This window comes from Centroberyx affinis, unplaced genomic scaffold, assembly GCF_046629955.1.
Source record: "Centroberyx affinis isolate AG114_WGS23_722 - 3 ecotype Tasmania unplaced genomic scaffold, CSIRO-AGI_Caff_v1 ptg000933l_1, whole genome shotgun sequence".
NCBI classification, from domain to species: domain Eukaryota; kingdom Metazoa; phylum Chordata; class Actinopteri; order Beryciformes; family Berycidae; genus Centroberyx; species Centroberyx affinis.
The window spans coordinates 279950-293460 of record NW_027279510.1 but is presented as its reverse complement, the minus strand read 5'-3'; the positions used below and the strand labels follow the sequence as shown (position 1 = coordinate 293460).

At 45.1% G+C, this 13511-nt stretch overlaps 1 protein-coding gene across 1 annotated transcript in view; it reads right to left on the bottom strand.

The window, feature by feature from the left end:
* Window positions 1-13511, bottom strand: part of magi3a (membrane associated guanylate kinase, WW and PDZ domain containing 3a) — a 109872-nt gene that overhangs the window by 10569 nt on the left and 85792 nt on the right. Inside the window, exons 8-14 of the mRNA XM_071521835.1 lie at window positions 12419-12528; window positions 7619-7816; window positions 5183-5821; window positions 3071-3102; window positions 1747-2014; window positions 1191-1285; window positions 632-828 (exon numbers count right to left, since the gene is read on the bottom strand). Coding sequence (XP_071377936.1) covers window positions 632-828; window positions 1191-1285; window positions 1747-2014; window positions 3071-3102; window positions 5183-5821; window positions 7619-7816; window positions 12419-12528 — 1539 coding nt within the window. The remainder of the gene's footprint in view (window positions 1-631; window positions 829-1190; window positions 1286-1746; window positions 2015-3070; window positions 3103-5182; window positions 5822-7618; window positions 7817-12418; window positions 12529-13511) is intronic.

The window sequence follows — 13511 nt, the reverse complement described above, 5'->3', positions numbered from 1 at the left end:
AAAGTAATTTCAAAAAGTGCTTGTACTATTCATGGAGTGGTTATTTGTGGTGGTAAACAAGCCTGAATGCAGCAGGGGTTTATGCTGTTGAAATAGAAAACTCAGCATATCGGGTTTTTTTTTTCATCCTTTGAGATGTAAATCAACTCTGCTGGCTGATCTAATCTTTACTGCCCTTCACACAATTTCAATCAGCCTAAGCAGACAAACACACACCAAACAATCTCCACCTGTTTATTCTTATTTATTTGTTTGTTTGTTTTTTTGGACAGTCATTTTTCTGTAACTATATTAAACATATGAGCTATGGGATGAACTAAGATTTTTAATAAATTAATAAAAGGAATATGACTGTTCATGAAATTGTCTTTGAGGAATTTCTTTTGGTTTTACAATTATTTCTACACAGAATAAGTAAATTTTGGTAGAACTTTTTTACATGTATTAAGTTTTGGTCCCAATTAAGTCATCCAGCACAAATTTAGAAGATCAGAGCAAAAATCCCTGATCAAAGCTTTTCTCAGAGGTTCCCGAGATATAAAAATGCTGAAAAAGCAAGAAATGGTCGACTTAAAGGCTTCAAGTAGAAAGCTTGAGCGAGAAATGTAGCGTCGATCCAGCCTGAGCGGACCCACCTGCGTGTGCCAGTTTCCTGCGGACTGTGAGCATGACTTGGCCGTTGCGGGCGGCGTTGGTCATCAGCTCCAGCACTTGTTTGTGGGATTTGCCCTTGACTGGCACGCCGTCGATACACAGCAGCTCATCCCCCGCCCGCAGGCGGCCGTCCTTCTCTGCTGCGCCGAGCGGCACGATGGCACCGATGTACACCTGTGGAAGAGAGAGGATAAAGGAGAAACAGACAGATACATTAATCCAAACCAGTCTACCACACAGAGCGTGCACGGGGATACAACAAGCATCACGCTCAATAATCAGTTGAAATCCTCTCAACTGCATTGAGCGTTTGCTGTAATGTTCCCAGCGTGTAAAATAGACAGGGTTTGCTCTTTTTGGACAATCCATTACCCCATTGTCCCGCAGCAATTGTAGAAATTAAAGCTATTTCAGTAATTGAATGCAGCTTAAATATTGATTTGCTCGGGGTCTGACAGCCAGTCTCTAGTATCAATGGGTTTGGGATTCAAACAGTGTATCAAGCCTGTTTTGGAGCGTACTGAGCTGGTACCTACCGGCTGGTCCGGTCCCTCGCCTCCAAGGACCCTGAAACCAAAGCCTGACTCCTGGTTTCTTTTGATAAACACATCCAGGTCCTTGGTATTGGGAGCTGCAGAGAGGAGAGGGAAGGAGAAAGACAGCCATGAAAGACAAGGCAGATCAAATATGCTGTTTGTGTGTGGTGTCAACCAGGCAACACAGAGCTGGTGTGAATCCTGGGCAATGTGTGTTGTATAATACAGTGGCTCTAAGGCTGGGGTCAGAGTTGTGAAAATACTTGAAATGATTTATAATTAATATGTGCTTGTGATGGGCTATACAGATTGTATTATTTTATATTATCTTGTTTATAATTGTTATAAATGTTATAATTGCTATAAATGTTGTGATGTTTTTGTGCATGTGAAATCATATTAGAGATCTCTAGCCTTCCTCCAGTAATTCATCAAATGAAATGGCCTATAAATCTAAAATTCATTGACATCACAGGTGATTCTGTGCATCCATGGCCATGTTGAGGCTCAAGGTTTGGGCACAAACCGCTTCTACAATATGCCGTGTAGGACTTACGCTTGCTGTCCTGCAAGGCCTTGGACTTGAGGTAGAGCTCGGATGGATCTGGTTTGGGGGAGGAGGAGCGCAGGGTGTTGGCAGGGAAAGGGAGAGGCTGGGGGGGTGCCGGCTCTGGGTGGCTCAGGGTCTCTGTGCTGGTGGTCATCTCCTGTCGCTGCAGCTGTGCCGCGGGCTGCGCGCCTGGCTGGGGCAACTGCTGGGGCACAGGATGGGACGCCTGCTGGGGAGTCTGCTGGGACACGGCTTGGGACATCGGAGCTGTGCACTGTAACAGAAACATGAGCTGTGATGTAGTGATTCATAAAAGGCTAAACCATGACCTCCAGCCGATGATCAATCATCCTAGGGCAAACATCCACCAACATAAACAAATCAATCACTTTTTCAAAAAACGTTAATTTATTCAAATCCTCATTTAACTTATATTCCAAAGTCCAAAGTCATGCAGGTCAGGGGAACTGATGACACTAAAATGCCCATGGGCGTGAGTGTGTTTGGATGTAGTATAGTATGATTTATGATGTATAGTTTCTATATAATGTAGTAAACAATGTATATGAAGTATGTATATGACCTAGTATAGGATGTATATGATGTGTATAGTATGTATATGTATGATGTAGTATGGTATATGACATGTATGGTATGTAAAGCCATGTGAGACTTGACTGTGAAAGGGCTATATATATATAAACTAGACTAAACTAGACATTACTTTGATAGTATGTAGTATGATGTATACAATTAATTTATGTCAAAGATTTATTTCAGCTGGAAAAGGTTGGTCAACTCTATTCCACAAATAAAAAGCTGAGTAAACTGTTGCACTGGCCTTAATTTCTTAAAAATAGTGCATCCATGTAATGCCATTCAGAGTTGAACCAACAAAAACTGTATGAATAAGCCTGTTGCTGCATCTGCTCCTGTCTCTATTTTAAGAGTCGGGCCTTGAGGAACACTGCAGGAACAAGCTGTTGAACATGGCATTATCATCTTAAACAGCCATACGCAGAGGGATGTTAAGTTGCTGTTTGCCAGGAGCCAGCACATTTACCCACATCCAGCTCCAGAAATAACAGCCAGTCTTGCTAATGTTGGCTCCTTGAATAATGCAGCTACCATAGCTAGCGCAGTACACAGACTGTGGGGTGCTCACGGGTAACAGAGACAAAGTTATAGAATTATCTGTTTAATAATTCAGCAGTAGTTTTATCTTCTTTGCCTCAGCCTCAAATAATAGCCTACCAGAACATCTTAGAGTTGGGCTAAGTTAGTGGAAACCAAGAGGGACGACCAATTACAAGAAGTTTCTTCTACTTACCGGTTTTAGTGATTTTACAGGAGAAGTCTGACCTGTAGGCAGAGAGACGGAAGTGGAGTTTAAAGGCTTTTCTGAAGACTGGTGAGTCAGTTGTAAAAAACAACAACACCACATTTATCATCAAGTAAAATGCTGAAGGGATGAGTTGTACTTTATATCTTTCTTCACTCCACTGACCTACTGGCCCTTCGGTGGGAGCTTTACACTACATTCTCTCTCATTTCCCATGCAGGCACACACCGCACCCCGCTCTACAGACTGAGCATAGTAATAACGCTTAGAGGTTTTTAACCCTGTCCTGCATCTCGCCCTGCTTTCCTCTCCTGTCAACTGGTCATAGCGCAACTCAGCCAGTAGGGGGCAGTATACTCCAGCAGCAAAATGGCTAGCATGTCACTACAGGATGGGAGACAGGAGAGGAGACGTTGAGCCATGGGAAAACATGCTCCTCTTTGGGTTAACCTGGCCCCTTGTTTGCTTTTCTAATAAAACAATGTAAACAAAGAATTTCATAATCAGTGTTCAACTGTCGTGAAAAGAATTACAGAGACCATAAATGAATGTTACACTGGTGGAGGTATAAAAGAACAGAGGTTCACTCAGTCCTCTTCATGTATCATTATGACAAATGAGTTTACAATAATATCTCCCTATTGACAATCCCTAATCATATCACTCCAGAGAGCAAGAGCAGCACACATCCCTCGGGGAAGGGCACTTTGTATCACTCCTGAGTCAAATCCAGAATAGGGAGCAGCGCCAAATCAGTTCCCGTGTCGTTTATGCTGCTGTCATCAGGGGGGAGTTCTAGCCCCCGGCTGGCAGTCAAGCCTAACCTAATCCTGGTCTATGGGTGACCTGAGGCAAGCCCCGCAGCGCAGCTCCTTTTAGACCTGGAAGGCTGTGATCTCCTCCCCTCCCAGGCTTCTCAAACAGTAACACACACACACTCATGATCAAACACCTGCATATACGGCTAGCACACATGCACACACAGCCAGGAAGTTAATAACAGCGGCACACTCCCAGGACAAGCCCCTGAAGCTCAGAGCAGAGCCCAGCTGAGTACATCTGATATGTGGGTGCAACACTGGATCTCCCGAATCTAGGCTACTGCACTGCGGTGAAGGAACAAGCCCTTCAAACCAGTGACAGCCTCCTTTCTGAAGTAGAGAGAAGGGCAACGGTTACCCACGATGCAAAATGCGCCTACCAATGCTGGCTGCTACTGTATCTGATACCATCAGAGAGATTAATTCACTCATCCAGGCACATACAGTATATGTCTTAACTCTCTCTCTCTCCCCCCTTCCTTCTCTCTAAGCAGCAAGTAAATCACCCAAATCGCCATCTCTCTACTTGGGCCATCCCAGCATAGCTCACCATGTGACTAAGCATGCCTTCCTCCCTGTTTGGGAAAGTGGGAAATGCAGAGCTGGTGTGGATCAGAGCGTGAAATTGCTTTATTAAACATTGGGAGGGTCTGTGTGGCTGAGCAAGGGCTGGTTGGCTGAGAACCTGAGACTGGAGTCTGAATCGCCCATAGCAAAGTAGAATAGGTAACTACATCGGTAAGGCTGGACACCATAATCAATCATGTTGTTCGGCTGATTAAAATGTCGTAGATGTTACACATAATCTCTCATAACCTCTTCTGGGTAGCCGTTTAATTACGCTGTTCTAAATGGACAATGTTGCTGTCTCGCTTTCTCTCTCACCTCATTAATTCTAAATAAAAATTCATTCGAAAATGAGAGTGGGTAGGCTGCTCACCTTTGGTATTTTACTCATGGCTTTTTACTCAGACAATGAGAAAATAAGAGAGGAAAACAGACTAGTGTCAGGATTAACGTGGTTCTATGAGCGTGGGACTTAACCACTCGACTACCTCTGGGAACAAGCACCTGTGTTTTTTTTTGCCTGTACAGTAACATGAGTAGATTAATATAGACAGCAGCGATTTAACACCAGAATGTAACAGCATCAGCATGCTAACCCCGCCAGCTGTGACATACTTATGAGGATTAGTCCGATGTTGTAGGCTCACCTGCCTGAGACTGCTGCTGCAGCGCACACTTGCAGCGATGCTAATCATGGCTTCCTGCTACTCACCTCCTCGGAGCACCAGCACATTGACCTCGCTGCCCACAGGCAGGTCTTTGAGGATGTCCACCACCTGGGAGTGGCTCAACGTCTGGACGTTCTGCCTGTTGATCTCCTTGATGACATCGCCCTTCAGCAGGCCGCGGCACCACTGGGCGTCCAGGATCATCTTCACCTTCTGGCCCAGGGGGCAGTCGGCGATGGCGAAACCGAAACCTCCGGGACCCTTCACCAGCGGCACGCTCACCAGCTCCGGCTGCAGCAGCGTGGGGTCCGGGCCCTCCGGGGTGTGGGCGTGAGTGTGGTGGTGGTGGTGGTGGGGCGGGTGGGGATGATGGTGGTGGTGGTGGCGCCCTCCGTTGGTCATGGGCGGCACGGCGGCAGCTTGCCTGGGGAGGGTGCCTCCGTCCGGGCTCGTGTAGTGGGGGTCCTGGGGGGTGGAGCTGGAGGGGGAGGGGGACGCCTCCTTGGACGTGCCGGCCTCCGCTGAGGCCTCCTCGCTGCTGCTGGTGTCCTCGGGCAGGGGGTAGCCCCGGCACAGGACCATGTCCACATACTGGTTGACTGGGATGGACTGGAACATCTGCACCACGTCAGCGTGGGTCTTCCCCAGCACACAGGTCCCGTTGATGTCCACAATCACATCACCTAAGCATACCAAGAAGAATGTAGCAATTAATTTATTGTAACAAAAAAATAAATAAAAAAAAATGGAATGTCATGAGTAAAGTGAGATTCATAATTTCTGGTGAGGAGTCTACCACATGTGAAACTTTTAAACATTTGTGAAGTGGCCAAATTAATTATTGTTCATTGTGATGTGGGATTGTGTTCATTGGGAGGAATGTAAACTACTTCCAAAAATGTGTGTGCGCTGCAACCCATGGAAACAACAAATCTAAAAAGAAGTACAAGAAGTGGCGCTACCCAACGTCCCTGATATCATGGAGCTAACATAGAGAGAGAGACAGAGAGAGAGAGAGAGAGAGAGAGAGAGAGAGAGAGAATCAAATAGAAAGACATCATTGACCTGCTGCTCTCTTCTTCCTCCTTTCATCTCCCTATGAGGGGAAAGCTCTCATCACCCCTGGCTTGGCTGAGATAGGCCTGGCTGGCTGACTGGCTGAAAGCCGAGTGGAGGATTCAACCCACCTACACAATCAATACCCTTGCCTAGCAAACACAGCTAAATTTTCGCTCTTGAAACAAGCTCCACATACCAGTGTAGTATCTGTTCAGATCCACTACACACAGATCTAACGACTTCTCCAGTAACTAAGCAAGCACAAAATAATCTTAGAGAGTTTCAGGCATTTGGGAGGTTGGAATGGTTGGGGGGGAAACACCATATCGATGGCAATATAAACCACAATTGCTTTAGAGACTCAATGTCCAGATCCAATTAGAAACTTAAAAGCCTCTACCTTTGGCATAAATTAACATTACAGGCCTGCAGTCATAAATCCAAAAGAAAGCTCCATGAAGTGGTTACAATCCACCGCTTGCTATTATTACCCGATGAAATTAAAATACATTCATTTTTTTTTGTTTTAGCAATTACCCTCTGTCTCAAGGGAAATGAAACATTCAAAACAATTACTCTCTCTCCTTTTCCAATTTGGTGTTGATTCTCAGCAATGGCATTGGTGTGGCTGTTAAAGCATGCAGTGCAATCAATATTCCTGTAATGTGGATGCCCAGGCACTTCACTGACAGTAATTCAAATTACTACCATGCATGCATGTGATCATAGTATTCATATATGCACAAAAAGGAAATTTACTGAGTCACTAATATGTGGGGGCTACTAGCACTAGTGAGCTTGTAGAAAGCAGGGGAAGCTATATATAGCATACAGGTCTGTGTGATGCAGAATATATGGCCATGCTTTAGATAAGCAGGCTTGTAATACTCCAGCCATGAAAAAACACCCTGTCCGGAGGCCAATGAAATCTCTAATATATGGCTGCATATAAAATCTGGGTGTCAACCATAAACAGAACATGTGCATTATTGATGGAAGTTTCCTATTTTCGGGAGCAGAGCAGAGCGCAGCCTATAAACATTTGTCCTTGTTTGATCAAGCAATGTGACATTCATGGTGAAATGCGCATTTTGTTTACTTTCTCTAAATGTGTTTGTGTGCGCTCAGTGTGCATGAAACTGCTTTGTGTGTGTCTGCTGATGCCAAGCCTGTGCAGCAGTGTGTGCATGGGCGTATATGTGAATGTGATTCTGGATGATGTTTTATTTATAAAAAAAAATAAAAAAAAATAAAACCCTCTCTCTCTCTCCTTATCTCTTCTACTATATTTCTTTCTAGCAATTCGCTCTTGCATGATGGTGCATGCGGGTCATGAAGGATGGCTTTTCTAACCACTAGACTGCCCTGCAACCTGTATATTGGAGTGTACTTTACCATAGGTCTGTGTGTGTGACCCTTACCTGAGGCGATCTTGTTGTCGTGCGCGGCGGGCCCGTCTGGGAGCACATTCTTGACCTGAAGGAACTCGTCGGGTCGGTCTCCTCCGATGATAGTGAACCCGAAGCCCTGGGGGCTTTTCCTCAACGCTGTCCGCAGAATGGAGCCCTGCAGCTGAGCTGGATCCCGCGTGAAGCCCCGCACCCCACCACCAGGCTCCTCTGTGGGAGGGATGGAAGTAGAGACAGAGGAGAGAGAGAGAATACTCATTTATTTCCTTGTTATAGCTCTAATAGCTGTACTGTTTGATTTCTACTCTTTGTTGGATTGCATTTGCTCCTTTTCTATTAATGTATGAGTCCTGGTCATGCTTTGGCAACACAAATGTTAATTTTGTCATGCCAATAAAGCTGAATTTAACTGAACTGAACTGAGAGAGATGAAGAGAGAGAGAAATGGAGGGAAACATCGTTGATGGTCTAATTACTGTAATCGCAATACTAAATTGCTCTTGTTAACCCTCTTGAACACATTTCAGTATTTCATTCCAACAATAAATAGTTATTGAATATGAAATTAGACTTTTCAAATTGAGTAACATAAAATGCCACCATGGTACAGTCGATGGTTAGCCTCGTGAGACTCATCTGGCTTGTGAGGCTAGTCAATGGTATATTGAGCTTGAAATTACATAATGGTGGCATTAGGCCTACAGATGAGAGAAACAAGCAGCGCAGCTCCAAAGATGACAGGTTTGTGTCTTTTGGCAGTCTATGTGGTGTGTGTGCGCGCACGTGTGTGTGTGTGTGTGTGTGTGAAAATGTGACTGAGATGTGAAAAGAAACTGAAATGTACACATGCTTGCTCATAGTCTACCATCTGTCCCCAGCATAACAACATTACCACAGTGACAAAGTGTCTGACAGGACGTCACTCACTGCTTCTAATTACACTAACACTCTACGAACTTGCAGTTCATGTGCAGACTCACACACACACACACACACCCACCCACACACACACACACACACACACACACACACACACAAATCTCTCTTCTACTGCTCTGTTTGCAAAGCCCATAAACATCCTGTTATATTGGAGAATGTCTATATTTTGCCCCAGTCTCACCACAAACAGCCAATTCTTTTCTTTTCAGTGATAAATCTGTCCTGAAATGCAACTGACATTTTCCAGGTAAACTTTCAGCACGAGTTCCCTTTGTGGTGCCTGCAGGAGGTATAAATGGGGCAACTGTACAGCAGGCAGGTAAGGAATTATATTAGACTGTGTGCGTCCCTGTGTGTGTGTGTGTGTGTGCATGCATGTGTGAGAAAGAGCGAGAAGAGAGAGACGAGACAAAAAGAGACAGACAGAGAGAAATGGAGTTCGCCTTGACAGAAAGAGGGAAATTCTAGCTAAATTCTAGCTTCACTCATCCGTAGTTCTTGCCCTTCCCTGCGGTGTGGGCCTATGAGAATGTGAATTATGGGCTGTGTCCCTGTATGCCGGGCTTCTCTGGCAGTTCCCACACTGATAGATGGGGGGACATCAATCTCATTAGGGAGGGTAAAGATAGAAGCCCCCCTCCCCCTGCCTCCTACACCACTCTCAAAGTGTCATGGGATTGTGATTTGCATAATTGCGCCGCAATTGGCTGATGAATGTGACCGCTCTGAAGAAGAAAAAAAATAAAAAGGATTACGCCGAGTATGATTAACATGACATTCCCGCGTCGGAGCCGCGTGAGTGTCAGAGAGATGTTTTCTAGATTGTATATGTAAATGAAGGTCGTGCAAATATATGTTTAAAGGCACGCAAAAAAACACAAGACGTGACTGCTGTATGACAGTTAAATGTGTGCATGTGTGTTTACAGTGTGTGTGTGTGTGTGTATGTTCTTTGACAGAATTTAGCCCCATCTGACTGCCATGGCATCCTATGTCTCTGTTCACACCATACAATGTTAAGCGACTGTCACCACTTTCTCCTCACATTCTCACCATTAAAGCAACATGGATGGAGGGGTGGACAGAGGGCGAAACAGGAGGGGGAGGGGGAGGGGGAGGCTACACATCCAAAGCCATGTTTACACAGTCTTGATTAAGCTCCGGGCCACAAAGGGACAGTCTATATTCTCGGGGGGTGATGTGATTATATGAAATGTCAGCCAGGATTGTCAGCGCTGTAATTACGGCTGAGCAGGGACGCTGTGCCGTGCTCCTGTGCTCTTGCGGCGTTCTCTGGGAGGTCAGGCTAGCCAGCCTTGTCAAAACAGTGTTTAGAAGCCACCTCACGCCCCTGCGCGCACTTCCACACGACCACTAGCCATTAATTCTCATTAACAAGGCTGGGCAAGGTGCAGAATGAGCACGAAGAGCGGTGGGGGGGGTGGGGGGGGTGGGGGGGTGGGGGGGGGTCAGTCAAAGCTGGAGCAGAGCAGCATAGAGAGGAAAATATCATCCACAGACTGCAGAGAGCGAGCTGTGGGAGCTGGGGGCTGCACGCAATGGAATGAGGCAGACAGTTCTGTCCAAGGGGTGTGCGAAACGCAGAGGCTAGTTTGAATGTTAATGTGTTAATGCTGTGTGTGTGTGTGTGTGTGTGTAGCGAGAATGCTTACTCATGTTACAACGGCTCTGTCAACATGGGGCTTACTCAGACCTTTACACTGACTTCCTCTGAGGTGGGAGAAGAGACCAGTCTAGAGGCGGCAATTGCCAAGGGGTGGCAAATGACAGATGACCCAATAGAAATGTAATTTTGAATCATAAGACAATTTCAAGCAAACTACAGTCATCTCTTTCTCGTTCTCTCTCTTTCACCCCTCTCTTTCTCTGCTCTCCCTGTCTTTCTGTTCTAAAGAGATCTTTGAACTGCGGTGAATGACTGGGGCAAAGACAAGCTTTTTCAAAGCGAGCTCAGAGCAGACCGAGACCCCCCCCCTCCTTCATATCTACTTGTCAAAATGAATTCTTCCGCCCAGTGAAGCGCTGCTCCATTATTCAAATTGAATATCATTGCTTCAGAGGCTACGGGCTGTTTATCAGCAGCCTGTCAACTGTTAGAACATCCTCCAGACAGACATCTCAACATGAAATAGATTGTAAAAGTGCTCCAGTGTTTGGATAACGCATCTAATACCTTGTAATATGGGTATTTTCCCCACAGAACTACAAAGCTTGAACCTGTGTCTTAATATTGCTGTCACCTGTGCTGCAACTTACACACCCACTGCCACCATTTACATTCAAAATGTTTACTAAAGCGTTATAAAATGGTGTGTAGTGATAGCTTAAGTCCATCCTTGCTAGACCTTGCTGTAAGGGAGTGCTAGCTTGCTCGTCTAATCCCACAGTGAAAAGCATTCACATCTACTCTTGCCAGTACTGGAAGTTCTGGGTGCATCTTGAACGATGTAAAACCAAGAGTCCACCATCTGTAAGCACTTGGCTTATTACAGCAAAGACACTAAAAAGAACTAGTAATCCTATGATAATCTTTAAGAATACTATACAAATACAACTAACTCCCTGCAGAAATATTATGGGAATATTATGCGATTTTTTTTTTTTTTTTTTTTTTGTGTTAGGGATCAGGGGACAGGTCCTGCCCCATATTCCTGTGATGTTCAAATTGTGAGTACAGAAATTAATAATAACAATAATAATAATAAGTCATAAATGATGAACTCCCAACTCACAAGCCAATTTGTTTTTGGTCTGTTCAGTCAGGTATTTCAAATTCCAGAAGCGATCATTTCAGGTCATTTTTCCCCACGATTAAATATTGGGATGGACTATGGCTCAGCCCCAGTCCTTACGTCCGTCTGTCACGCACAATATCTTGTACTCCACTCACTGAATTTTGATGAAACTTCAGTGAATGATGTGTGTCATTGCTCTGTTCCAGCATTTTCCAAATGACACTGATTGGCCTAAAGGGGGCGCTACAAAGTTTGTTCAATTGTCTGTACCTCACGCACAATATCTCAGACGCCACTCATCAGATTTTCACAAAGTTGCACTAATCGGCCTAAGGGGAGCACTACAATGTTTGTTTACTTGTTACTGATTGGACCAAGGGGTGCCTGCATCATTCATGGGGGGCGACATGTTTACTAACTGGCCCTCACTGAAAGTTCCTCCTACACTGAAAAACAATCCATCTTATGAAGTCACTTGTGCCAGTACTGGGCCTTAAAGTCGTATTGTACATTTCTTAAAAAAAAGGTAACACATCTGCCAGTGGTGTGAGTAGGGCTGGGTATCGGTACTAGATACCTTTAAGGTATCGACCGAAATAACCCAGTACCAAGTAGCATTGAAACTTCTCCAGTCAAACGATACCTGCATTCGATACTTTTTGTACTCAGATCTAGAAAAAAATGACTATTTGTATGGTTTTGCTCGCAGCCAATCACCGCAAGCGTTCTTCGATTTAATGCGACGTGTGATTGGCCCACTACCGCAGCAGCTACAACCCATACAGTCTGTGGTGGTGAAGTCGAGCGCGGTGTATGTGACGGAGTTGGCAGTTCAGCGTGCCGAGATGCCATCAAAACGTAAAAAAAAGGTATCACTTTAAGGGTACTGGTATTGGTACTGGTATCGTAATTTGTTAAACGATACCCAGCCCTAGGTATGAGGTAAATCCACTTAACTCCAATGCAAATCAGCAACTTGTTTTAAAGAATTTCCTTGAACTTTCATTGTCTTCATATTAGTGGAGTGATGAGTGATATGTCTTGTTTTTTTTTTTGTTTTTTTTTTTAAACATTTTTTGCAGTGTGCTCCTAAAGGCTTGGTTGTGGGAGGAGTTACCTGTGGGCGTGGCGGCCGACTGCAGCTGGGGTAAAGTGGGCGTGTCCACACTCAGCTTCCTCTTCGCTTCCAGGACTGGATTCTCAAACTGGGTCTTCTGGTTGATGTGGCTGCAATAGGGGGATAACAACAGTACTTAAACAAGCCAGCTAAACAGCAGAACAAATTCTTGGATAAAGCCTGACTGTGCATTGCTAATATGCATTCATCCTGTTTTAGTTGGCATTCTGTTCATCACACATCCTACTATGCTTACTCATTCAGTTAATTCACCTACGTCAGTTTACCACCCGCTACCACTGCCAGCAAATGTTTCTGCTCTAGTATTCATCTGTGGTTTTACCTCTGACCGAAACCAGCTTTTGGCCTCACAACGCAGCTTGTCAACACTGCTGATCCCTATCTTTGCCACTCATGCAAACCTGTGATTTGACTATGAAGGCTGGGTGTGATATAACCTATAAGCTGGGCAGCGAGCATGTCAGCTGGCACATGGTGGACTGCTCCAACACAGTCTGTAACCCACAAACCCAAACCTGCCTGTGCCAGAAGTGTAAAACGTACAGATGGATTTACAGCATGGAAATAAACAATAGACCGGACATGCGCAGTGAATTCGAAGAGAAGTGGATAAGGAGGATCAGCAGCAATCTTAAGTGTGTTAGTCCACATTGCCACAGTTGAGGATCAATTTCTGTTTTTTAATGAACTGGGATCCCAGGGTCAAAAGATTCAATAAAATAGTCGACGTAAAGAGCAATGGGCTCTTTTCATATTACATGCCCAGTCGGCTGCCTTACTGTTTATTTATACAGCTTTAGAAGCTTATTAAAAAACATGTCCGGCTGACCCAGGATCAGCAGAGTGTGCTCACTGCCACCTCTGGAGCAATACTTGTACGAATAATTCATATTTCCCAGGTTCCATCTGTGTAGTAAAGCATCTCCTGCTGTCCAGAGAGGTGGCCCTCCGTGGTTAGACGGTAATCCAGAGGCAGCTCATCTCCTCCTCTCCGTGCTTTAACAGTCGCACGTGCCGGTCGTGACGGCACCTTGGGAAGTCTGCTTTAAAATGCACCGACGCTGCACACTGA